This window comes from Oncorhynchus tshawytscha, unplaced genomic scaffold, assembly GCF_018296145.1.
Source record: "Oncorhynchus tshawytscha isolate Ot180627B unplaced genomic scaffold, Otsh_v2.0 Un_contig_5816_pilon_pilon, whole genome shotgun sequence".
In the NCBI taxonomy this organism is placed as follows: Eukaryota; Metazoa; Chordata; class Actinopteri; order Salmoniformes; family Salmonidae; genus Oncorhynchus; species Oncorhynchus tshawytscha.
In genome coordinates this window covers 6,862-33,747 of record NW_024608150.1, presented here as the reverse complement: position 1 = coordinate 33,747, position 26,886 = coordinate 6,862, and the positions used below count along the sequence as shown (strand labels likewise).

Sequence of the window (26,886 nt, the reverse complement as noted above, 5' to 3'; positions counted from 1 at the left end):
TGATAACTTTGTAATCTGATTATTTTCCTTGGTGCCCCGACTTCCTAGTTAATTACAGTTACATAATCAGTTTAATCGCGTAATACTAATTACAGAGAATCTTTGATAAAAACTAAGTCTTCAATTTAATGATAGTAAAGACATGACAAAAGTAAAGCACAGTATGGTAAGGTACAGTATTGTAAGGTACAGTATAGTAAGGTATAATATATTAAGGTATGGTAAGGTACAGTATAGTAAGGTATAATATATTAAGGTATGGTAAGGTATAGTAGAGTAGTAGAGTAGTAGAGTGACTCCAGTGTTTCTCCCTCATACAGTGGAAGATCTAGAGAGGAATGATGGAACAATGCAGAAGCCTTATTACATGTCCAGGAACCTGATGAGGATCCTCCGCAAACCCAAACCGTTTGTTACAGCCCTGCCAGAGTAGTAGTAACCTTTAACCCCTGAGTTAACCCCTAACCTTTAGCCCAACCCTCTTCCAATAAACCTATCAGCATTCTTATTCTGGCTACCTATGGTGTATATATTTAGGGAGTCAGAAATGCATCCTTCGTTGTTAAAAGAGGAAGTATTTATACGAAATAGAAAATATTATTCTATACATTCCAATTACTTCACCATTACTGCACAATACTACACAATATATGCCTTCTCTTATAAGAATACTTTCTCTAGAGCCGAATGATTGATAGAAATGTAATGTGATCACTGTACATGAACAAACTCTGTGAGAGGTCAAGGCCCAGGTCTGGGCAGTGCTATGACTGAGTAGGCCTTGGCTTTGAGTACCACACTGGCTACTCCTATCAGGTCTGGTAGGGAGGTCTGGCTTTCAGCAGGTACGAACTGGAAATCTCGCAACAAGTAGGCGGTGAACAGAAACAATTCCATTTTGGCCACGGCCTCCCCCAAACACAGCCGAGCGCCCCCTCCGAAAGGCAGGAGAGCACGCGTTGAGGCCCCCACCCTCCAGGAACCGCTCTGAAAGAGAGAGGGTCTACTGTTAGCTGCTGCTGGAATTATGTTGCTGAGCCAAGTGAAAGCAATGCTAGGTTGCATCCCAAATGGTACCCTATTCCCTATATAGTGCACTACTTTTAACCTGAGCCTTATAGGGAATAGGACGCCATTTGGGACATTGCCAGTACACTCAATAGCCCAGCACCTGGTTTGAAGGAATAGGGATCCGTCCACACTGCAGGGTCATGATGCGCCCCAAACAAATTGGGGATGATGACAGTGTTCTTAGGGATGAAGTAGCCTGCAATACTGAACACATATGGAATAGACACAGAATTATACTGTACATTGCAAATACATTGAGTATATCAAACATGAGAAACACCTTCCTAATATTGAGTTGTACCCCCCCCTCCCTCAGAACAGCCTCAATTCATTGGGACATGGACTACAAGGTGTCGAAAGCGTTCCACAGGGATGCTGGCCCATGTTTACTCCATGTTTCCCACAGTTGTGTCAAGTTGGCTGGATGTCCTTTGAGAGGTGGAGGAAACTTGATACACACAGGAAATTGTTGACAGTGAAAAACCCAGCATCGTTGCAGTTCTTTTTTTCTTTTTTTCCCCTTCTTTTTCTTTTTTACCCATTTTTCTCCCCAATTTCGTGGTATCCAATTGTTGTAGTAGCTACTATCTTGTCTCATCGCTACAACTCCCGTACGGGCTCGGGAGAGACGAAGGTTGAAGGTCATGCTTCCTCCGATACACAACCCAACCAGCCGTACTGCTTCTTAACACTGCTTCTTAACACATCCAACCTGGATGCCAGCCGCACCAATGTTTCGGAGGAAACACCGTGCACCTGGCAACCTTGGTTAGCGCACACTGCGCCCGGCCCGCCACAGGAGTAGCTGGTGCGTGATGAGACAAGGACATCCCTACCAACCAAGCCCTCCCTAACCCGGACGACGCCTAGGCCACCTGTGCGTCGCCCCACGGACCTCCCGGTCGCGGCCAGTTACGACAGAGCCTGGACGCGAACCCATGGACTCTGATGGCACAGCTGGCGCTGCAGTACAGCGCCCTTAACCACTGCGCCACCCGGGAGGCCGCGTGCAGTTCTTGACACAAACTGATGCACCTGGCACCTACTACCATACTCCATTTAAAGGCAATGGAATATTTTGTCTTGCCCATTCACCTTCTGAATGGCACACATACACAATCCATGTCCCAATTGTCTCAAGGCTTAAAAATCCTTCTTTAACCTGTCTCCTCCCCTTCATCTACACTGATTCGCCTGGTCTGCCTGGATTCGCCTGGTCAGTCTGTGATTTGGAAAGAGCAGGTGTTCTTCATGTTTTGTATACTCAGTGTATAAACATGCATTAGTACTGTATGATGAGGTATTACATTTAGGTAGAAAAACGGCACAGAAGGGAAGTTGGCAAGGCAAATGTACTGTACAAAGCAGAGTAACAGCATCAAAACATAAGCTCCCTTAGGATGGTGAAAGTTACACATAGCTGTACAGTACTTTCCCACAGTGCATTTATTGAGATGCTCTGTAGAGTAATCTTATACAGTAATGATATACAGTAATGATATTACAGTAAAGATATACAGTAATGATATAGAGTAGAGATATACAGTTATGTTATACAGTAATGCTATACTGTACTACAGTAAGTATATCTCAGAGGAGACTGGTGGGAGGGGTTATAGGAGGACAGGCTCATTGTAATGGCTGGAATGGATTTGATGGAATACATCAAATAAATGGAAATGTTTGACTCTGTTCCATTTATTCCATTTTAGCCTGTCCTACTATAGCTCTTCCCACAAGCCTCCCATGGTATAGCTTCTATTCACCTGCTGTCTCTGATGGCTCTGTGAGGCACAGCTAGCGGAGCCACAGGTCTGAGTCTGAGCACCTCACTGATCACAGCACACAGCACTGGCAGCCTGTGTCTGTCACTGTACTGAGGGTAGCGCCCGTCCAGCACCGAACACAACTCATCATACACTCTGTACTGCACCTAGGGAGGAGGAAAGAGAGAGAGACAGAGATGGAGGGAGAGAGAGAGTAAGAGAGACAGAGGGAGAGATAAAGAGAGAGAGAGAGATGGAGGGAGAGAGAGAGTAAGAGAGACAGAGGGAGAGAGAAAGAGAGAGAGAGAGATGGAGGGAGAGAGAGAGAGTAAGAGAGACAGAGGGAGAGAGAAAGAGAGAGACAGAGATGGAGGGAGAGAGAGAGTAAGAGAGACAGAGGGAGAGAGAAAGAGAGAGAGAGATGGAGGGAGAGAGAGAGAGTAAGAGAGACAGAGAGAGATGGAGGGAGAGAGGAGAGAGTAAGAGAGACAGAGGGAGAGATAAAGAGAGAGAGAGATGGAGGGAGAGAGAGAGTAAGAGAGACAGAGGGAGAGAGAAAGAGAGAGAGAGAGATGGAGGGAGAGAGAGAGGGAGAAGAAGAGAGACAGAGGGAGAGATAAAGAGAGAGAGAGATGGAGGGAGAGAGAGAGAGTAAGAGAGACAGAGGGAGAGATAAAGAGAGAGAGAGAGATGGAGGGAGAGAGAGAGAGTAAGAGAGAGACAAAGGGAGAGAGAAAGAGAGAGAGAGAGAGAGAGGAGATGGAGGGAGAGAGAGAGGGAGAGAGAGAGACAGAGGGAGAGATAAAGAGAGAGAGAGAGATGGAGGGAGAGAGAGAGAGTAAGAGAGACAGAGGGAGAGATAAAGAGAGAGAGAGAGAGATGGAGAGAGAGAGAGAGAGTAAGAGAGACAGAGGGAGAGATAAAGGGAGAGAGAGAGATGGAGGGAGAGAGAAATGGAGGGAGAGAGAGATGGAGGGAGAGAGAGAGAGTAAGAGAGACAGAGGGAGAGATAAAGGGAGAGAGAGATGGAGGAGAGAGAGAGAAGAGAGACAGAGGGAGAATAAAGAGAGAAGAGAGATGGAGGGAGAGAGAAAGAGAGACAGAGAGAGATGGAGGAGATGGAGAGAAAGAGAGAGTAAGAGAGACAGAGGGAGAGAGAAAGAGAGAGAGAGAGATGGAGGGAGAGAGAGAGTAAGAGAGACAGAGGGAGAGATAAAGGAGAGAGAGAGATGGAGGGAGAGAGAGAGAGTAAGAGAGACAGAGGGAGAGAGAAAGAGAGAGAGAGAGATGGAGGGAGAGAGAGAGAGTAAGAGAGACAGAGGGAGAGAGAAAGAGAGAGAGAGAGATGGAGGGAGAGAGAGAGAGTAAGAGAGACAGAGGGAGAGAGAAAGAGAGAGAGAGAGATGGAGGGAGAGAGAGAGAGAGTAAGAGAGACAGAGGGAGAGATAAAGAGAGAGAGAGAGATGGAGGGAGAGAGAGAGAGTAAGAGAGACAGAGGGAGAGAGAAAGAGAGAGAGAGATGGAGGGAGAGAGAGAGTAAGAGAGACAGAGGGAGAGATAAAGGGAGAGAGAGAGATGGAGGGAGAGAGAGAGAGTAAGAGAGACAGAGGGAGAGAGAGAGAGAGAGATGGAGGGAGAGAGAAAGAGAGAGAGAGAGATGGAGGGAGAGAGAGAGAGTAAGAGAGACAGAGGGAGAGAGAAAGAGAGAGAGAGAGATGGAGGGAGAGAGAGAGAGTAAGAGAGACAGAGGGAGAGAGAAAGAGAGAGAGAGAGATGGAGGGAGAGAGAGAGAGTAAGAGAGACAGAGGGAGAGAGAAAGAGAGAGAGAGAGATGGAGGGAGAGAGAGAGAGTAAGAGAGACAGAGGGAGAGAGAAAGAGAGAGATGGAGGGAGAGAGAGAGTAAGAGAGACAGAGGGAGAGAGAAAGAGAGAGAGAGAGATGGAGGGAGAGAGAGAGAGTAAGAGAGACAGAGGGAGAGATAAAGGGAGAGAGAGAGATGGAGGGAGAGAGAGAGTAAGAGAGACAGAGGGAGAGAGAAAGAGAGAGAGAGAGATGGAGGGAGAGAGAGAGAGTAAGAGAGACAGAGGGAGAGAGAAAGAGAGAGAGAGAGATGGAGGGAGAGAGAGAGAGAGTAAGAGAGACAGAGGGAGAGATAAAGAGAGAGAGAGAGATGGAGGGAGAGAGAGAGTAAGAGAGACAGAGGGAGAGATAAAGGGAGAGAGAGAGATGGAGGGAGAGAGAGAGTAAGAGAGACAGAGGGAGAGATAAAGGGAGAGAGAGTGAGAGAGATTGAGTGAGAGAGAAAGAGAGAAGCATCTCACCATGTGAAGTGATCTCAAACGTAAGTTTTGACTTACAGTCTATAATGGAATGCAAGCCAACAACACATCTGTGGGTTTCAGTCTAGTTCCATCTCTATAGAATACTATGTAAAGCATATATCAAAGGTCTGAGGACACTGGTGAATACAGTGTATTGTATTGTATTGTAGTGTAGTGTAGGTTATTGTAGTATAGTGTGTAGAGTAGTGTTGTGTAATGCATTGTATTATAGTGTGGTATAGAGCAGTGTAGTGTAGTGTATATACTTCTGTAGTGTAGTGTATTGTATTGTAGTATAATGTGTAGAGTAGTGTAGTATAGTGTAGGGTAGTGTAATGCATTGTATTATAGTGTGGTATAGAGCAGTGTAGTGTAGTGTAGTTTAGTGTATAGAGTTATGTAGTGTAGTGATGTGTAGTGTATATAATATGTAGTGTAGTGTATCTAGTTCTGTAGTGTAGTGCAGTGTAGTGTATAGAGTTCTGTAGTGTAGTGCAGTGTAGTGTATAGAGTTCTGTAGTGTAGTGATCTGTAGTGATGTGTAGTGTATCTAGTTCTGTAGTGTAGTGCAGTGTAGTGAATAGAGTTCTGTAGTGTAGTGATGTGTAGTGTATAGAGTTCTGTAGTGTAGTGCAGTGTAGTGTATCTAGTTCTGTAGTGTAGTGCAGTGTAGTGTATAGAGTTCTGTAGTGTAGTGCAGTGTAGTGTATAGAGTTCTGTAGTGTAGTGATCTGTAGTGATGTGTAGTGTATCTAGTTCTGTAGTGTAGTGCAGTGTAGTGAATAGAGTTCTGTAGTGTAGTGATGTGTAGTGTATCTAGTTCTGTAGTGTAGTGTAGTGTAGTGAATAGAGTTCTGTAGTGTAGTGCAGTGTAGTGTATAGAGTTCTGTAGTGTAGTGATGTGTAGTGATGTGTAGTGAATAGAGTTCTGTAGTGTAGTGATGTGTAGTGTATCTAGTTCTGTAGTGTAGTGTAGTGTAGTGAATAGAGTTCTGTAGTGTAGTGCAATGGTTCCCACACTTTTATTAGTCCCCTACCCCTTCAAACATTCAACCTCCAGCTGCATACCCCCTCTAGCACCAGGGTCGAAGCACTATCATATTCATGTTTTTTGCCATCATTGTAAGCCTGCCACACACACACTGTATAATACATTTATTAAACATAAGAATGAGTGTGAGTTGTCGTCACAACGTGGCTCGTGGGAAGTGACAAAGAGCTCTTATAGGACCAGGGCACAAATAATAATATAATAGTAATCAATAATTTTGCTCATTATTTAACCATCTTACATATAAAACCTTATTTAAAACCTTAACTCACCACAGGTTAATGAGAAAGGTGTGCTTGAAAGGATGCACATAACTCTGCAATGTTGGGACGTATTGGAGAGAGTCTCATTCTTAAATCATTTTCCACACAGTCTGTGCCTGTATTTAGTTTTCATGAGGGCCGAGAATCCACTCTCACGTGGTTGCAAAGGGCAACAGTGTCTTAACAGCTCGATTTGCCAAGGCAGGATACTCTGAGCGCAGCCCAATCCAGAAATCTGGCAGTGGTTTCTGATTCTGATTCAATTCAATTTTCATAGAACCGCTTGTTGTAATTTCGATGAGTCTCTCTTGTTTAGATATGGTAAGTGGACTGGAGGCAGGGCATGAAAGGGATAACCAATCCAGTTGTTTGTGTCATCCACTTCGGAAAGTACCTGCGTAAATTGCACACCCAACTCACTCAGGTGCTTTGCTATATCCCATTTGACATTGTCCGTAAGCTTGAGTTCATTTTCACACAAAAAAACATACAATGATGGAAAGACCTGTGTGTTGTCCTTATTAATGCAGACAGAGAAGAGCTCACACTTCTTTAATCATAGCCTCGATTTTGTCCCACACATTGAATATAGTTGTGGAGAGTCCCTGTAATCCTAGATTCAGATCAGTCAGGCAAGAAAAAACAACACCCAGATAGACCAGTCGTGTGAGGAACTCGTCATCATGCAAGTGGTCAGACAAGTGAAAAACATCACCCAGATAGGCCAGTCGTGTGAGGAACTCATCATCATGCAAGTGGTCAGACAAGTGAAAAACATCACCCAGATAGGGTAGTCGTGTGAGGAACTCATCATCATGCAAGTGGTCAGACAAGTGAAAAACATCACCCAGATAGGCCAGTCGTGTGAGAAACTCATCATCATGCAAGAGGTCAGACAAGTGAAAAACATCACCCAGATAGGCCAGTCGTGTGAGAAACTCATCATCATGCAAGTGGTCAGACAGGTGAAAAACATCACCCAGATAGGCCAGTCGTGTGAGAAACTCATCATCATGCAAGTGGTCAGACAAGTGAAAAACATCACCCAGATAGGCCAGTCGTGTGAGAAACTCATCATCATGCAAGTGGTCAGACAGGTGAAAAACATCACCCAGATAGGCCAGTCGTGTGAGAAACTCATCATCATGCAAGTGGTCAGACAGGTGAAAAACAACACCCAGATAGGCCAGTCGTGTGAGAAACTCATCATCATGCAAGTGGTCAGACAGGTGAAAAACATCACCCAGATAGGCCAGTCGTGTGAGAAACTCATCATCATGCAAGTGGTCAGACAGGTGAAAAACATCACCCAGATAGGCCAGTCGTGTGAGAAACTCATCATCATGCAAGTGGTCAGACAGGTGAAAAACAACACCCAGATAGGCCAGTCGTGTGAGAAACTCATCATCATGCAAGTGGTCAGACAGGTGAAAACATCACCCAGATAGGCCAGTCGTGTGAGGAACTCATCATCATGCAAGTGGTCAGACAGGTGAAAAACATCACCCAGATAGGCCAGTCGTGTGAGAAACTCATCATCATGCAAGTGGTCAGACAGGTGAAAAACATCACCCAGATAGGCCAGTCGTGTGAGAAACTCATCATCATGCAAGTGGTCAGACAGGTGAAAAACATCACCCAGATAGGCCAGTCGTGTGAGAAACTCATCATCATGCAAGTGGTCAGACAAGTGAAAAACATCACCCAGATAGGCCAGTCGTGTGAGAAACTCGTCAGACAAGTGAAAATTATGGTCAGTAAAGAAAACTTTAAGCTCGTCTCTCAATTCCAAAAACATGCCAATACTTTGCCCCTTCATAACCAGCGCACTTCTTCTGTATGTTGTAAAAGCGTTACATGGTCGATGCCCATATCTTTGCACAGTGCAGAAAATACATGAGAGTTCAGGGACCTTGCTTTAACAAAGTTAACCATTTTCACTGTAGTGTCCAAAACGTCTTTCAAGCTGTCAGGCATTCCTATGGCAGCAAGAGCCTCTCGGTGGATGCTGCAGTGTACCCAAGAGCCTCTCGGTGGATGCTGCAGGTGGATGCTGCAGTGTACCCAAGAGCCTCTCGGTGGATGCTGCAGTGTACCCAAGAGCCTCTCGGTGGATGCTGCAGTGTACCCAAGAGCCTCTCGGTGCATGCTGCAGTGTACCCAAGAGCCTCTCGGTGGATGCTGCAGTGTACCCAAGAGCCTCTCAGTGGATGCTGCAGTGTACCCAAGAGCCTCTCGGTGCATGCTGCAGTGTACCCAAGAGCCTCTCGGTGGATGCTGCAGTGTACCCAAGAGCCTCTCAGTGGATGCTGCAGTGTACCCAAGAGCCTCTCAGTGGATGCTGCAGTGTACCCAAGAGCCTCTCGGTGGATGCTGCAGTGTTCCCAAGAGCCTCTCGGTGGATGCTGCAGTGTACCCAAGAGCCTCTCGGTGGATGCTGCAGTGTACCCAAGAGCCTCTCGGTGGATGCTGCAGTGTACCCAAGAGCCTCTCGGTGGATGCTGCAGTGTACCCAAGAGCCTCTCGGTGGATGCTGCAGTGTACCCAAGAGCCTCTCGGTGGATGCTGCAGTGTACCCAAGAGCCTCTCGGTGGCACGAGCCTGCAGTGTACCCAAGAGCCTCTCGGTGGATGCTGCAGTGTACCCAAGAGCCTCTCGGTGGATGCTGCAGTGTACCCAAGAGCCTCTCGGTGGATGCTGCAGTGTACCCAAGAGCCTCTCGGTGGATGCTGCAGTGTACCCAAGTGGCGCAGTGTACGAGCCTCTCAGTGCAGCAACTGCTTGCACGCTTGCACGCGTTACCACTCCACTATGTCTCCCTGTCATGGCTTTTGCACCATCAGTACAGATACCAACATGAGCAGCAGCTACGTTTGGCTACATACGGACCGTTAGTGGAATCTCCGCGAGAGAGTAACGGTTCATGTGATTGGATGTTAATTATTTAACTAGGCTACCTGTATTTGACATTGTGTTGTTAACCACTCAATGGTTTAATTTGATTTTTGGCAGTGAAACAAGGTTAATCAGGCGAGGAAAAAACCTCATCCAAATGTACATCCCCGTTGAACTGTTTGAAAATGTGAAGCAGAAAACATTTTTAAAAAGTGTGAATCACATTTTTATTTGACGTACTCCAGACGACATTGCGCGTATCCCTGGTGGTAGTATAGTGTATCTAATTCTGTAGTGTAGTGTAGTGTATAGAGTTCTGTAGTGTAGTATAGTGTATAGAGTTCTGTAGTGTAGTGTAGTATAGTGTATCTAATTCTGTAGTGTAGTGTATAGAGTTCTGTAGTGTAGTGTAGTATAGTGTATCTAATGTATCTACAGATGCACAATCGAGAGCATCCTGGCGGGCTGTATCACCGCCTGGTACGGCAACTGCTCCGCCCCTCAACCGTAAGGCTCTCCAGAGGGTAGTGAGGTCTGCACAACGCATCACTGGGGGCAAACTACCTGCCCTCCAGGACACCTACACCACCCGATGTTACAGGAAGGCCATAAAGATCATCAAGGACATCAACCACCCGAGCCACTGCCTGTTCACCCCGCTATCATCCAGAAGGCGAGGTCAGTACAGGTGCATCAAAGCTGGGACCGAGAGACTGAAAAACAGCTTCTATCTCAAGGCCATCAGACTGTTAAACAGCCACCACTAACATTGAGTGGCTGCTGCCAACACACTGACACTGACACTGACTCAACTCCAGCCACTTTAATAATGGGAATTGATGGGAAATGATGTAAATATATCACTAGCCACTTTAAACAATGCTACCTTATATAATGTTACTTACCCTACATTATTCATCTCATATGCATACGTATATACTGTACTCTATATCATCGACTGCATCCTTATGTAATACATGTATCACTAGCCACTTTAACTATGCCACTTTGTTTACATACTCATCTCATATGTATATACTGTACTCGATACCATCTACTGTATCTTGCCTATGCTGCTCTGTACCATCACTCATTCATATATCCTTATGTACATATTCTTTATCCCCTTACACTGTGTATAAGACAGTAGTTTTGGAATTGTTAGTTAGATTACTTGTTGGTTATTACTGCATTGTCGGAACTAGAAGCACAAGCATTTCGCTACACTCGCATTAACATCTGCTAACCATGTGTATGTGACAAATAAAATTTGATTTGATTTGATTTGAGTATAGTGTATCTAATTCTGTAGTGTAGTATAGTGTATCTAATTCTGTAGTGTAGTGTATAGAGTTCTGTAGTGTAGTATAGTGTATAGAGTTCTGTAGTGTAGTATATTGTATAGAGTTCTGTAGTGTAGTGTAGTGTAGTATAGTGTATCTAATTCTGTAGTGTAGTGTATAGAGTTCTGTAGTGTAGTGTAGTATAGTGTATCTAATTCTGTAGTGTAGTATAGTGCATCTAATTCTGTAGTGTAGTATAGTGTATCTAATTCTGTAGAGTAGTATAGTGTATCTAATTATGTAGTGTAGTGTAGTATAGTGTATCTAATGCTGTAGTGTAGTATAGTGTATCTAATTCTGTAGTGTAGTGTAGTGTATAGAGTTCTGTAGTGTAGTATAGTGTATCTAATTCTGTAGTGTAGTATAGTGCATCTAATTCTGTAGTGTAGTATAGTGTATCTAATTCTGTAGTGTAGTGTATAGAGTTCTGTAGTATAGTGTATCTAATTCTTTAGTGTAGTGTATAGAGTTCTGTAGTGTAGTGTAGTATAGTGTATCTAATTCTGTAGTGTAGTTTATAGAGTTCTGTAGTGTAGTGTAGTATAGTGTAGTGTAGTGTATAGAGTTCTGTAGTGTAGTATAGTGTATCTAATTCTGTAGTGTAGTATAGTGTATCTAATTATGTAGTGTAGTGTAGTATAGTGTATCTAATGCTGTGGTGTAGTATAGTTTATCTAATTCTGTAGTGTAGTGTAGTATAGTGCATCTAATTCTGTAGTGTAGTATAGTGTAGTGTATAGAGTTCTGTGGTGTAGTATAGTGTATCTAATTCTGTAGTGTAGTGTATAGAGTTCTGTAGTGTAGTGTATAGAGTTCTGTAGTGTAGTTTATAGAGTTCTGTAGTGTAGTGTAGTGTATTGTATAGAGTTCTGTAGTGTAGTGTATTGAGTTATGTAGTGTAGTGTATAGAGTTCTGTAGTGTAGTGTGTACAGTTCTGTAGTGTAGTGTATAGAGTTCTGTAGTGTATAGAGTTGTGTAGTGTAGTGTATACAGTTATGTAGTGTAGTGTAGTGTAGTGTATAGAGTTCTGTAGTGTAGTTTATAGAGTTCTGTGGTGTAGAGTATTGTGTTCTGTAGTGTAGTGTATAGAGTTCTGTAGTGTATAGAGTTGTGTAGTGCATAGAGTTCTGTAGTGTATAGAGTTGTGTAGTGTAGTGTATACAGTTATGTAGTGTAGTGTAGTGTATAGAGTTCTGTAGTGTAGTGTATAGAGTTCTGTAGTGTAGTGAATAGAGTTGTGTAGTGTATTGTATAGAGTTCTGTAGTGTAGTGTATAGAGTTCTGTAGTGTAGTGTATAGAGTTCTGTAGTGTAGTGTGTAGAGTTCTGTAGTGTAGTGTGTAGAGTTCTGTAGTGTATAGAGATGTGTAGTGTAGTGTATAGAGTTCTGTAGTGTAGTGTATAGAGTTCTGTAGTGTAGTGTATAGAGTTCTGTAGTGTATAGAGTTGTGTAGTGTATAGAGTTGTGTAGTGTAGTGTATACAGTTATGTAGTGTAGTGTAGTGTATAGAGTTCTGTAGTGTAGTGTATAGAGTTCTGTGGTGTAGAGTATTGTGTTCTGTAGTGTAGTGTATAGAGTTTTGTAGTGTATAGAGTTCTGTAGTGTAGTGTAGTGTACTGAGTTATTTAGTGTAGTGTAGTGTAGTGTATTGAGTTTTGTAGTGTTGCGTATTGTATTGAGTTCTGTAGTGTAGTGTATAGAGTTCTGTAGTGTCGTTTATTGTATTGAGTTTTGCAGTTAGTGTATTGAGTTCTGTAGTGTAGTGTATAGAGTTCTGTAGTGTCGTTTATTGTATTGAGTTTTGCAGTTAGTGTATTGAGTTCTGTAGTGTAGTATAGTGTATAGAGTTCTGTAGTGTAGTGTATTGAGTTCTGTAGTGTAGTGTATAGAGTTCTGTAGTGTCGTTTATTGTATTGAGTTTTGCAGTTAGTGTATTGAGTTCTGTAGTGTAGTATAGTGTATAGAGTTCTGTAGTGTAGTGTATAGAGTTCTGTAGTGTAGTGTATAGAGTTCTGTGGTGTAGAGTATTGTGTTCTGTAGTGTAGTGTATAGAGTTTTGTAGTGTATAGAGTTCTGTAGTGTAGTGTAGTGTACTGAGTTATTTAGTGTAGTGTAGTGTAGTGTATTGAGTTTTGTAGTGTTGCGTATTGTATTGAGTTCTGTAGTGTAGTGTATTGTATTGAGTTCTGTAGTGTAGTGTATAGAGTTCTGTAGTGTAGTGTATAGAGTTCTGTAGTGTAGTGTATAGAGTTCTGTAGTGTCGTTTATTGTATTGAGTTTTGTAGTGTTGCGTATTGTATTGAGTTCTGTAGTGTAGTGTATTGTATTGAGTTCTGTAGTGTATTGTATAGAGTTCTGTAGTGTAGTGTATTGAGTTCTGTAGTGTAGTGTATTGAGTTCTGTAGTGTAGTGTATTGAGTTCTGTAGTGTAGTGTATAGAGTTCTGTAGTGTAGTGTATTGAGTTCTGTAGTGTATTGTATAGAGTTCTGTAGTGTATTGTATTGAGTTCTGTAGTGTAGTGTATTGAGTTCTGTAGTGTAGTGTATTGAGTTCTGTAGTGTATTGTATTGAGTTCTGTAGTGTAGTGTATAGAGTTCTGTAGTGTAGTGTATTGAGTTCTGTAGTGTATTGTATAGAGTTCTGTAGTGTATTGTATTGAGTTCTGTAGTGTAGTGTATTGAGTTCTGTAGTGTAGTGTATTGAGTTCTGTAGTGTCGTTTATTGAGTTCTGTAGTGTATTGTATTGAGTTCTGTAGTGTAGTGTATAGAGTTCTGTAGTGTATTGTATAGAGTTCTGTAGTGTAGTGTATAGAGTTCTGTAGTGTAGTGTATAGAGTTCTGTAGTGTAGTGTATTGAGTTTTGCAGTTAGTGTATTGAGTTCTGTAGTGTTGCGTAGTGTATTGTGTTCTGTGGTGTAGTGTAGTGTATAGAGTTTTGTAGTGTACCTCAGGCCTGTGCAGTAGAAAGGCCACAGTCCAGCTGAGCCAGGCAGCTGTTGTCTCTGTTCCCCCGATCAGAAGGTCCACAGTGGCCATGTGGACGTGAGTGTCTGTCAGGACCTGTGAATGGACCATGTCCTTACTGCAGACCATGAGCATATGTGTGACCCAAATGGCACTCTATTCTCTATATAGTGCACTGCTTTTAACCAGGGCCATGGTCAAAAGTAGTGCACTAGGGAATCGGGTGCCATTTCGGATGCGCAATATAACACTTACTATTACACATTTATAGCAATTAGTAGGCTTATATTGTAAGCATTTGCTATGTGATTTTGATTGATTACCACGATAAACCACAGCCTGGTCTCATAGACGAGACATGACATAGTAAACGTTAATCTGGACAATCCAAATTAGTATGATATGTTACGTTTGGTGTGGTTACATAAGAAAGAAAGTAACTTAACGCGGAATGTCTAGCAACCCAAGGGTTGTGTGTTTGAATCTCGTCACGGATAACTTTTATCTAATTAGCAACTGTGCAACTACTTACTACTTTTTAGATGCTTTGCAACTACTTAGCATGTTTGCTAACGCTTCCCCTAACCAAAACTTTAACCCTTTAATCTAACTCCAAACCTTAACCCCTAACCCTAACCCCTAGCCTTTCTAACGTTAGCCTTAGCCACCTAGCTAACAAATTAGAATACGCAACATATCATACTTTTTGCAAATTCGTAACATATTGTACGAATTTCAGTTAATACATACTATACAAAATGTAACCTATAATACTAATTGTAGTGTCCCGGATTCACTTCACTATCTTACGTCTACATCTGAGTTCAGGTTGTAAACCATGATAAGAACCTACCACTCCCTGTGTTGTGTCCTGGGGCTTCCCAAGGCCGTTGAGGAGAGCGCTTGTGATGGCAATGTCTTCCTCTGATGTTTTGCTCGGTGCCTGCATCTGTGGCAGCAATACATTTCATATCTTCCATATGCTACCAATGTACCCATATTACATTACAGATGCTTTTTAAAACTTTGACATGATTGTCTTTGTGTTTGCTGCTGGCTACTTGAACATAAGTTTGAAAAAGAAGCTACAGTATTCACACCAACCTTGTACTCATCCAGATGTGTTCTGATGATGTCATCTCTCCTGGCCACCTCTTTCAGAAGACGGGAGAACGGAGGATTGGGCAATTTCTTGGACAAATGGGAACAGATCAATATAACTACACAATAGAATCACATATTCCCACTTTTGTTTGCACCGTTTTAGACATTTTAATTTGTGCATCAGAGTAGCTATCTGTGCATGCAGTTTCCCTGTCAGATAGTGTAGTATGAGTGTATAAACTTGACCGACCCTGAGCAGTGGGAAGCAGTCCAGAGCAGAGATCCAGGGAGAGCCCCATAGAGACACGATCTCATTAAGACAGCCATGCAGTCTCTGCAGCTCTGCAGAACTCTTCTCATACTAAAAGACACAGACAAATAGACAAAGGTCACAAACACAGACAAATGAATCAATATATTACAGGAAGTCCCACTTATACCATTTACCATTTGATACTACTGTATGTATAGTGTCTTTGCTTCCTTGAAAAGTTATTTAAAAATCCCATTTGTTATTATTATTATCATTATCATAATTATTATTATTATCCTAGTATTATCATAATTATTATTAATATTATTATTATTTACAGTACACACAGTAGTACAGGAGATGCTTTACCATATGTGGCATAACCCTTTTCCACCTTCTATAACATGATTATACATTATTCATAAAGCACCAATAGGTTTTTCTTTTATAAAGGATTGATAAACCCTTTCAGGTTGGGCCCTGGGACTAAACACCTCCCTCTGCAACTGGATTCTGGACTTCCTGAAGGGCTGCCCCCCCAGGTGGTAAGGGTAGGTAACAACACATCCACCACGCTGATCCTCAATACGGGGCCCTCTCAGAGGTGCGTGCTCAGTCCCCTCCTGTACTCCTTGTTCACTCATCACTGCACGGCCAGGCACGACTCCAACACCATCATTAAGTTTGCCGATGACACAACAGTGATAGGCCTGATCACCAACAGCAACGAGACAGCCTATAGGGAGGAGGTACAGGAAAAGGGGGACTGAGCACGTCCCCATTCTCATCGACCGGGCTGTAGTGGAGCAGGTTGAGAGCTTCAAGTTCCTTGGTGTCCACATCACCAACAATCTAACATGGTGCAAGCACACCAAGACAGTCGTGAAGAGGGCATGACAAAGCCTATTCCCCCTCAGGAGACTGAAAAGATTTGGCATGGGTCCTCAGATCCTCAAAAGGTTCTACAGCTGCACCATCGAGAGCATCCTGACGGGTTGCATCACTACCTGGTATGGCAACTGTTCGGCCTCGGACCGCAAGGTACTACAGAGAGTAGTCCGTACAGCCCAGTACAACACTGGGGCCAAGCTTCCTGCCATCCAGGACCTCTATACCAGGCGGTGTCAGAGGAAGGCCCTAGAAATTGTCAAAGACCCCAGCCACCCCAGTCATAGACTGTTTTCGCTGCTACCGCATGGCAAGTGGTACCGGAGCGCCTAGTCTAGATCCAAGAGGCTTCTCAACAGCTTTTACCCCCAAGCCATAAGACTCCTGAACATCTAATCAATTGGCTACCCAGACTATTTGCATTGCTCTTTTACACTGCTGCTAATCTCTGTTATTATCTATGCATAGTCACTTTAATAACTCTACCTACTCTACCTCTATGTACATATTACCTCAATTACCTCGACTAACTGGTTCTCCCACACATTGACTCTGTACCGGTACCCCTGTATATGGCCTCGCTATTGCTATTTTACTGCTGCTCTTTAATGATTTGTTACTTTTATTATTGATTTATTTTGGTATTTATCTTAATACTGCATTAAGGGTTAAGGGGTTGTAAGTAAGCATTTCACTGTAAAGTCACTGTGAAGTCTCCACCTGCTGTATTTGGCACATGTGACAAATGCAGTTTGATTTGATTTGATCACCAACCCCACTAGATAACCAGCCTGGTTCAATTTTCCAACTGTGATATATAACTGCTTATCGTGTCTCTGCTGTTAGATAGCTTACCCACGCAGTGGTTAATAAAATACATGACTATATTTCCGTCATGGTTATCCCTTGGCCAAACCTGGTGTCTCTCTTCATTCTAATTCTGGGTTATGTCCCAAATAACACCCTATTCCCTATATAGTGCACTAGATTTTCACCAAAGCCCAAGTAGCGCACTATATAGGGAATAGGGTGCCACTCCTGGTGTATACACTGTACAGACTCAAAGAACTAACAGATAGCTGGCTTCAAATAGTGTGGGTTTCTTCCAGATACTTGATTGAGCCTGCCTGGAGCAGCCGGATCAAATGGGTGTGGTTTCTTTTTTTGGGACTGTTCCATTGATTCCGTTGTGCCAGGCAAGCTCAATCAAGCGCAGACAACAAATACTATTTGAACCCAGGTGTGATCCTCACCTCTTTCCCAAAGGCCAGTGTGGTGATGATGTTACTGGCTGCTACAGTGAAATCCTCAGAGAGATCCGCAGCTCTGCCGTTATAGTCCAGCAGCACCTGATGGATCACAGGTTACATATTCAGATATAAACTCCCTCACTGTAAACTAAATATCGATTGCCTCAACTTAAGAAGATGAGTTACCCCGCTGACTTGTAACTTCAACTTTTTTGGGGCTGTAACTTTCCCAATTTGAAACCACTACATCGTCATTACACAAGGCCACAAACAAGAAGTACAACAAGTGATACATCATTAAGTTGTGGTTGGCATGTTGCTGAGGTTGTGTTGCATTGTGTAATCTCCAGTTGAGTCAGTCAGTGTACTGGTACATGCTGGTTTACATTCCTTCTCAGAACACAGTGTATTTGTTCCATGCTGCTGTTCCCTCCCTTGGTAGAGAAAGTGTTCTGTGTTCTGTGCAAGGGTTCGAAATACCTGCACATTGGTGTATGCTCCATTATAGTTCATTACAATGTTTTGACCCCCAGAAAGGTCGAAGGTCTTCGTGGAGTAAACATTGCAATAAACTATACAGGAGCATACAACCATACTGTATAGAACTCTAGAATGCTGAAGCTGAGAGATTCTTTTTGTGAGGGTGGATACTTCACAAACCCAAAATCTTTATTTCTAACAGGCTTACCCCCAGAACCTAATCAAGCATCTGAACAAATGACAAAATATTTGAGTTCTGGTTTAACCCAGATTAGGATCCTAGCAACATGACAAACATTCATCCATCTTGGTCAGGGAATCTTTCCTTTGAGAAACTGATCAAATGTGTTCAAATATTGTGTAAAACAATGAATTTGTACATGTACAGGTCATTCTGAAAGTATTCAGACCCTTTCTCTTTCCCCAATGTTGTTACGTTACAGCCTTAATCTAAATAAATACACATTTGATCAATCTACACACACTACCCCATAATGACAAAGCAAAAACAGGTTTAGAACTGTCATGTGTTTCATCTCTACTTGTCTCAGGTGGAGGGCCTGTTTCTGGATGACCCAGTGGAGCGACTTCTGGGAGCAGCGTTGCAGTGCATTATGGGCCAGACGGCGATGGGCCCTCCACTCCTCACTGTAGTCCCCCAGAGAGATGGAGCGGCCTCCCCCTGACACCACGTCTCCTGAGAGACCGGTAGGGAGGGAGGGAGGGGGTAGAGAGAGAGAAGGAGAGAGGGAGGTAGGTAGGGAGAGGGGAGGGAGCGATGAGATAAGGAGAGAGGGAGAGATGGAGGGAGGGAGGGAGGGGGGTAGAGAGAGAAGGAGAGAGGGAGGTAGGTAGGGAGAGATGGAGGGGGAGGGAGGGGAAGGAGAGAGGGAGAGGTAGGAGAGAGGGAGGTAGGTAGGGAGAGATGGAGGAAGGGAGAGGGGTAGAGAGAGAAGGAGAGAGGGAGGTAGGTAGGGAGAGATGGAGGGAGGGGGGGGGAGAGAGAGAGGAGGAGAGAGGGGTAGGTAGGTAGGGAGAGATGGAGGGAGGGAGGGGGGAGAGAGAGAGGAGAGAGGGGAGGTAGGGGGGTAGAGAGATGGAGGGAGGGGAGGGGGTAGAGAGAGAGAAGGAGAGAGGTAGGTAGGTAGGGAGAGATGGAGGGAGGGGGGGGGGTAGAAGGAGAGAGGGAGAGAAGGAGAGAGGGGAGGGAGGGGGTAGAGGGAGAGAAGGAGAGAGGGAGGTAGGGGTAGAGAGAGGAGGTAGGTAGGGAGAGAGGAGGGAGGTAGGTAGGGAGAGATGGAGGGAGAGGGAGGGGGGGTAGAGAGAGAGAGGTAGGAGAGAGGGAGGTAGGTAGGGAGAGAGATGGAGGGAGGGAGGAGAGAGAGGGGGGGTAGGTAGGGAGAGTGGAGGGAGGGAGGGGAGGTAGGTAGGGAGAGAAGGAGAGAGGGAGGTAGGTAGGGAGAGATGGAGGGAGGGGGGGTAGAGAGAGAAAGGAGAGAGTAGGTAGGTAGGAGAGATGAGAGGAGAGAGGAGGTAGGTAGGGAGAGATGGAGGGGGGTAGGGAGAGGAAGGAGAGTAGGTAGGGAGAGAGATAAGGAGAGAGGAGGTAGGTAGGGAGGTGGGGTGAAATGGAGGGTGGAGAAAGAGAGTGAGGTGAAGGGTAAATCATATGAGAGTTGGCTCAGGTAACAGAAGGTGAGGGCTGTGAAAACTGGGGTGGTTCTAGAACATGTTCTCAGAGTAAGGAGTGAGGTTGAGGGAGGGGGTGGTTCTAGTAGTTCTCAGAGTAACAGAAGTGAGTGATGGTTGCTGTGAGGGGTGGTTCTAGGTTCTCAGGTAACAGAAGGTGATGGTTGCTGTGAAAACTGGGGTGGTTCTAGAACATGAGATAAGGAGTGAGTGATGGTTGGTAGGTAGGGAGTAGATGGAGGGATGGTTGCTGTGAGGGGGGTTCTAGTAACATGTTCTCAGAGTAGAAGGAGAGAGGTAGGTAGGTAGGAAGAGATGAGATAACAGAGTGAGAGGGAAAACTGGGGTGGTTCTAGGTTCTCAGGTAACAGAAGTGAGTGATGGTTGGGGGGGTAGTTCTAGAGTTCTCAGAGTAACAGAGAGAGAGTGATGGTTGGTGGGAAAACTGGGAGGTTCTAGTAACATGTTCTCAGAGTAGAGAGTAACATGTTCTCAGAGTAACAGAAGTGAGTGATGGTTGCTGGGAAAACTGGGGTGGTTCTAGTAACATGTTCTCAGAGTAACAGAAGTGAGTGATGGTTGCTGTGAAAACTGGGGTGGTTCTAGTAACATGTTCTCAGAAACAGAAGTGAGTGATGGTTGCTGGGAAAACTGGGGTGGTTCTAGTAACATGTTCTCAGAGTAAAAACAGAAGTGAATGATGGTTGCTGGGAAAACTGGGGTGTTCTAGTAACATGTTCTCAGAGTAACAGAAGTGAGTGATGGTTGCTGGGAAAACTGGGGTGGTTCTAGTAACATGTTCTCAGAGTAACAGAAGTGAGTGATGGTTGCTGGGAAAACTGGGGTGGTTCTAGTAACATGTTCTCAGAGTAACAGAAGTGAGTGATGGTTGCTGTGAAAACTGGGGTGGTTCTAGTAACATGTTCTCAGAGTAACAGAAGTGAGTGATGGTTGCTGGGAAAACTGGGGTGGTTCTAGTAACATGTTCTCAGAGTAACAGAAGTGAGTGATGGTTGCTGTGAAAACTGGGGTGGTTCTAGTAACATGTTCTCAGAGTAACATGTTCTCAAAACTGGGGTGAGTAACATGTTCTCAGAAACAGTGAGTGATGGTTGCTGGGAAAACTGGGTAACAGAAGTGGTTCTAGTAACATGTTCTCAGAGTAACAGAAGTGAGTGATGGTTGCTGTGAAAACTGGGGTGGTTCTAGTAACATGTTCTCAGAGTAACAGAAGTGAGTGATGGTTGCTGGGAAAACTGGGGTGGTTCTAGTAACATGTTCTCAGAGTAACAGAAGTGAGTGATGGTTGCTGGGAAAACTGGGGTGGTTCTAGTAACATGTTCTCAGAGTAACAGAAGTGAGTGATGGTTGCTGTTCTCAGAGTAAAACTGGGGTGGTTCTAGTAACATGTTCTCAGAGTAACAGAAGTGAGTGATGGTTGCTGGGAAAACTGGGGTGGTTCTAGTAACATGTTCTCAGAGTAACAGAAGTGAGTGATGGTTGCTGGGAAAACTGGGGTGGTTCTAGTAACATGTTCTCAGAGTAACAGAAGTGAGTGATGGTTGCTGTGAAAACTGGGGTGGTTCTAGTAACATGTTCTCAGAGTAACAGAAGTGAGTGATGGTTGCTGGGGGTGGTTCTAAACATGTTCTCAGAGTAACAGAAGTGAGTTCTAACATGTTCTCAGAGTAACAGAAGTGTAGTAACATGTTCTCAGAGTAACAGAAGTGAGTGATGGTTGCTGGGAAAACTGCTGGGAAAACTGGGGTGGTTCTAGTAACATGTTCTCAGAGTAACAGAAGTGAGTGATGGTTGCTGGGAAAACTGGGGTGGTTCTAGTAACATGTTCTCAGAGTAACAGAAGTGAGTGATGGTTGCTGTGAAAACTGGGGTGGTTCTAGTAACATGTTCTCAGAGTAACAGAAGTGAGTGATGGTTGCTGGGAAAACTGGGGTGGTTCTAGTAACATGTTCTCAGAGTAACAGAAGTGAGTGATGGTTGCTGGGAAAACTGGGGTGGTTCTAGTAACATGTTCTCAGAGTAACAGAAGTGAGTGATGGTTGCTGTGAAAACTGGGGTGGTTCTAGTAACATGTTCTCAGAGTAACAGAAGTGAGTGATGGTTGCTGTGAAAACTGGGGTGGTTCTAAAACTGTAACATGTTCTCAGAGTAACAGAAGTGAGTGATGGTTGCTGTGAAAACTGGGGTGGTTCTAGTAACATGTTCTCAGAGTAACAGAAGTGATGGTTGCTGTGAAAACTGGGGTGGTTCTAGTAACATGGTTGCTGGGAAAACTGGGGTGGTTCTAGTAACATGTTCTCAGAGTAACAGAAGTGAGTGATGGTTGCTGGGAAAACTGGGGTGGTTCTAGTAACATGTTCTCAGAGTAACAGAAGTGAGTGATGGTTGCTGTGAAAACTGGGGTGGTTCTAGTAACATGTTCTCAGAGTAACAGAAGTGAGTGATGGTTGCTGGGAAAACTGGGGTGGTTCTAGGTTCTCAGAGTAACAGAAGTGAGTGATGGTTGCTGGGAAAACTGGGGTGGTTCTAGTAACATGTTCTCAGAGTAACAGAAGTGAGTGATGGTTGCTGTGAAAACTGGGGTGGTTCTAGTAACATGTTCTCAGAGTAACAGAAGTGAGTGATGGTTGCTGGGAAAACTGGGGTGGTTCTAGTAACATGTTCTCAGAGTAACAGAAGTGAGTGATGGTTGCTGGGAAAACTGGGGTGGTTCTAGTAACATGTTCTCAGAGTAACAGAAGTGAGTGATGGTTGCTGGGGTGGTTCTAGTAACATGTTCTGGAAGTGAGTTTGCTGTGAAAACTGGGGTGGTTCTAGTAACATGTTCTCAGAGTAACAGAACATGTTCTCAGTGAGTGATGGTTGCTGTGAAAACTGGGGTGGTTCTAGTAACATGTTCTCAGAGTAACAGAAGTGAGTGATGGTTGCTGTGAAAACTGGGGTGGTTCTAGTAACATGTTCTCAGAGTAACAGAAGTGAGTGATGGTTGCTGTGAAAACTGGGGTGGTTCTAGTAACATGTTCTCAGAGTAACAGAAGTGAATGGTTGCTGGGAAAACTGGGGTGGTTCTAGTAACATGTTCTCAGAGTAACAGAGTGAAACTGGGGTGGTTGCTGTGAAAACTGGGGTGGTTCTAGTAACATGTTCTCAGAGTAACAGAAGTGAGTGATGGTTGCTGTGAAAACTGGGGTGGTTCTAGTAACATGTTCTCAGAGTAACAGAAGTGAGTGATGGTTGCTGTGAAAACTGGGGTGGTTCTAGTAACATGTTCTCAGAGTAACAGAAGTGAGTGATGGTTGCTGGGAAAACTGGGGTGGTTCTAGTAACATGTTCTCAGAGTAACAGAAGTGAGTGATGGTTGCTGTGAAAACTGGGGTGGTTCTAGTAACATGTTCTCAGAGTAACAGAAGTGAGTGATGGTTGCTGTGAAAACTGGGGTGGTTCTAGTAACATGTTCTCAGAGTAACAGAAGTGAGTGATGGTTGCTGTGAAAACTGGGGTGGTTCTAGTAACATGTTCTCAGAGTAACAGAAGTGAGTGATGGTTGCTGGGAAAACTGGGGTGGTTCTAGTAACATGTTCTCAGAGTAACAGAAGTGAGTGATGGTTGCTGGGAAAACTGGGGTGGTTCTAGTAACATGTTCTCAGAGTAACAGAAGTGAGTGATGGTTGCTGTGAAAACTGGGGTGGTTCTAGTAACATGTTCTCAGAGTAACAGAAGTGAGTGATGGTTGCTGTGAAAACTGGGGTGGTTCTAGTAACATGTTCTCAGAGTAACAGAAGTGAGTGATGGTTGCTGGGAAAACTGTTCTCAGGTAACAGAAGTGGTTCTGGGAGTAACATGTTCTCAGAGTAACAGAAGTGAGTGATGGTTGCTGTGAAAACTGGGGTGGTTCTAGTAACATGTTCTCAGAGTAACAGAAGTGAGTGATGGTTGCTGTGAAAACTGGGGTGGTTCTAGAGTTCTCAGGTAACAGAAGTGGGGTGGTTCTAGTAAGGTGTTCTTCACCGGTGTAAGAATGTGGTCTCCCAGCAAAGTCCGACCATTTCTTCACCAAGGCTTCTCTGATGATGTCACCACTGTTTAATACCACCATGGCTGCAGCAAACACAACATACAGAGTCAAGACAAACGTACTGTAATACTGAAAACATTCACATACTGAGGATATTACATGTATAAACAACTATTCTAACTGTCTTGAAACAGAGTTAACTTGAGTCACTTGGTTGGAAGTGACTTCATTACTTGTGTTGCCACACTTGAGGCGGTAGATGTTGCCATAGCGACGTGCCAGGGAGGTCAGGTGACTGGGCAGGTGGTCGTGTGCCAGCTCCAGCATGTTGCCCAGCAGAGGGAGAGAGAGAGGGCCAGGGAGAGAGGGAGAGAGAGAACGGGGAAAGAACTGATAGACAGAGTGCAGAAGTCTAGACCCAACAGCTGGGATGGAGGAGGTGGATAACATACAGTAGGAACACAAAGGGAACGTTGGTTGTCATTCTCTTCATAATGTTACTGTTGACCATTGCTAATCAAGCGAAGCCACGTGCCCATAAGGAAAATGACTTGTCCTACTTCCATTTACATTGAGGTTTACATAAGGCCTATTCATAGCCTATATATAATCTAATGATAAGCAGAGTTCCAGGTTAAGCAGCTAAGATAGATTGTTGAACAGACTCATCGATTGTCCTGGACCCTTGAAGGGCCAATCAGCAGTTGCTACATCCATCATGTGTATGATATTAAGGATATGTACCCATTGATTATTATAGAATACAACTTAGAAATGCCTTAATGAGCTTAGTTCCACTGTCGTTCCCCATCAGAACCCAAAATATTAGATTGTTTTACTCCGATGTTTGTAAACAAAGTGAATGTCAACAAACACTGTAGAGCGTCAAAACATGGTTACAACTATCATGTTGATATCATGGATAGCTCTGTCTATGAATTTGAGAGAGATGACATTTCTCCAGCCACATCTCTCAGCTTTTAAACCAAACACTTTGTCTGTGTTTCTACAGCTAATTGGCCCTTTACCTGTAGGACATAGACTGTACAGTACATACAGGAAGAAAGAGCATTGTATTGATTACCTGTAGGACATAGACTGTACAGTACATACAGGAAGAAAGAGCATTGTATTGATTACCTGTAGGACATAGACTGTACAGTACATACAGGAAGAAAGAGCATTGTATTGATTACCTGTAGGACATAGACTGTACAGTACATACAGGAAGAAAGAGCATTGTATTGATTACCTGTAGGACATAGACTGTACAGTACATACAGGAAGAAAGAGCATTGTATTGATTACCTGCTGACTGACATCCATTGGGTTCTCCCTGTGTAACTTTGTCTCCTTTTCCAGGGAGGTAGATGAGCAGGATCCATAACAGTGTAAGCATGACCACAGCACCCACAAACACCACTGACACATATGCTGTCATTATGCAGGCTTTAAGTCTTACTCTCCCTGTCCCCCCAAAAATCACCTTTCACTCTGGTCTTCCCTTTTATACAGGACTCCTGACAGAGTCTCTTCAGTGTTAGCATGGTCCTGCTCAAGGATGGGTAAATATTGTCTTGTCTTGACCCTCTGGATAACCAACTATTATTTCAATGTATTTATATGGTGGAAAAAAACAACAGCTGAGAAATTGTACGACCACGACCGATATCCTTGGATATCTCAGTAACATGTTGACCTGACACACCAAAGCACTGAAGGTCTTTGTCTTGTTCTCATGGTGCAACTGGGTGGAAATATGGCTCCCAGTTGGAGGATGATTGAGGTCCTTTGGTCAGCCCAGGTTAGTTTGCACCACGGCAGGGTCTTTCTGTAGTCCTTTGATCAGCCCAGGTTAGGTTGCACCACGGCAGGGTCTTTCTGTAGTCCTTTGGTCAGCCCAGGTTAGGTTGCACCACGGCAGGGTCTTTCTGTAGTCCTTTGGTCAGCCCAGGTTAGGTTGCACCACGGCAGGGTCTTTATGAAGTCCTTTGGTCAGCCCAGGTGAGGTTGCACCACGGCAGGGTCTCTCTGAAGGACATGTGATTTTAAAGAGGATGATTGAAGTCCTTTGGTCAGCCGAGGTTAGGTTGCACCACGGCAGGGTCTTTCTGTAGTCCTTTGGTCAGCCCAGGTTAGGTTGCACCACGGCAGGGTCTTTCTGTAGTCCTTTGATCAGCCCACATTAGGTTGCACCACAGCAGGGTCTTTCTGTAGTCCTTTGGTCAGCCCAGGTTAGGTTGCACCACGGCAGGGTCTTTATGAAGTCCTTTGGTCAGCCCAGGTTAGGTTGCACCACGGCAGGGTCTTTATGAAGTCCTTTGGTCAGCCCAGGTTAGGTTGCACCACGGCAGGGTCTTTCTGTAGTCCTTTGATCAGCCCAGGTTAGGTTGCACCACGGCAGGGTCTTTATGAAGTCCTTTGGTCAGCCCAGGTTAGGTTGCACCACGGCAGGGTCTCTCTGAAGGACATGTGATTTTAAAGAGGATGATTGAAGTCCTTTGGTCAGCCGAGGTTAGGTTGCACCACGGCAGGGTCTTTATGAAGGACATGTGATTTTAAAGAGGATGATTGAAGTCCTTTGGTCAGCCGAGGTTAGGTTGCACCACGGCAGGGTCTTTATGAAGGACATGTGATTTTAAAGAGGATGATTGAAGTCCTTTGGTCAGCCGAGGTTAGGTTGCACCACGGCAGGGTCTTTCTGAAGGACATGTGATTTTAAAGAGGATGATGTTTACTTTGCTGGAGAGACTCAGATAAGAACAGAGGTGGGACCTATACAGCATGAGTTCACATAGAAGTAAGTCAAAAGATGGGACCAAAGTATCACATTGAAAAATATTAATAGGAATCATTCAAGGCAATTTGAAAAATAAATGTTTTCAGCTGAGTTTTGAGAATGATCTGCACAATCCTCTCTCTTCCCTCCTCTCTCTCATAACTCTATCCTGTCCTCTCTCTTCCCTCCCCTCTCTCATAACTCTATCCTGTCCTCTCTCTTCCCTTCCCCCTCTCATAACTTGATCCTGTCCTCTCTCTTCCCTCCCATCTCTCTTCCCTCCCCTCTCTCATAACTATTCTGTCCTCTCTCTTCCCTCCCCTCTCTCATAACTCTATCCTGTCCTCTCTCTTCCCTTCCCCCTCTCATAACTTGATCCTCCCCTCTCTCTTCCCTCCTCTCTCTCTTCCTCCTATCTCTCTTTCTCTCCTCTCTCTTCCTCCTCTCTCTCTTCCTCCTATCTCTCTTTCTCCCCTCTCTCTTCCCCCTACCTCTCTTTCTCTCCTCTCTCTTCCTCACCTCTCTCTTCCTCCTATCTCTCTTTCTCTCCTCTCTCCTTCTCTCCTCTCTCTTCCTCCCCTCTCTCTTCCTCACCTCTCTCTTCCTCCTCTCTCTTTCTCTCCTCTCTTTCTCTCCTCTCTCTTCCTCCCCTCTCTCTTCCTTCCCTCTCTCTTCACTCTCCTATCTCTTCCTCCCACCCTCCCCTCTCTCTCCCTCCCCTCTCTCTTCG

General features: G+C 44.3%; 1 protein-coding gene across 1 annotated transcript; it reads right to left on the bottom strand.

Moving 5' to 3' along the window:
* Positions 1-99: 99 nt before the first annotated feature.
* LOC112243760 (steroid 21-hydroxylase-like) lies at positions 100-24,960 on the bottom strand. The gene is given in 13 exon segments (XM_042312904.1): positions 100-972; positions 974-987; positions 1,172-1,275; positions 2,838-3,004; positions 13,660-13,773; positions 14,531-14,626; positions 14,782-14,868; positions 15,032-15,142; positions 17,176-17,271; positions 18,195-18,349; positions 23,371-23,460; positions 23,611-23,802; positions 24,686-24,960. Coding segments are annotated over 13 exon segments (1,590 nt in total). The 5' UTR covers positions 24,819-24,960; the 3' UTR covers positions 100-741.
* Positions 24,961-26,886: the final 1,926 nt, after the last annotated feature.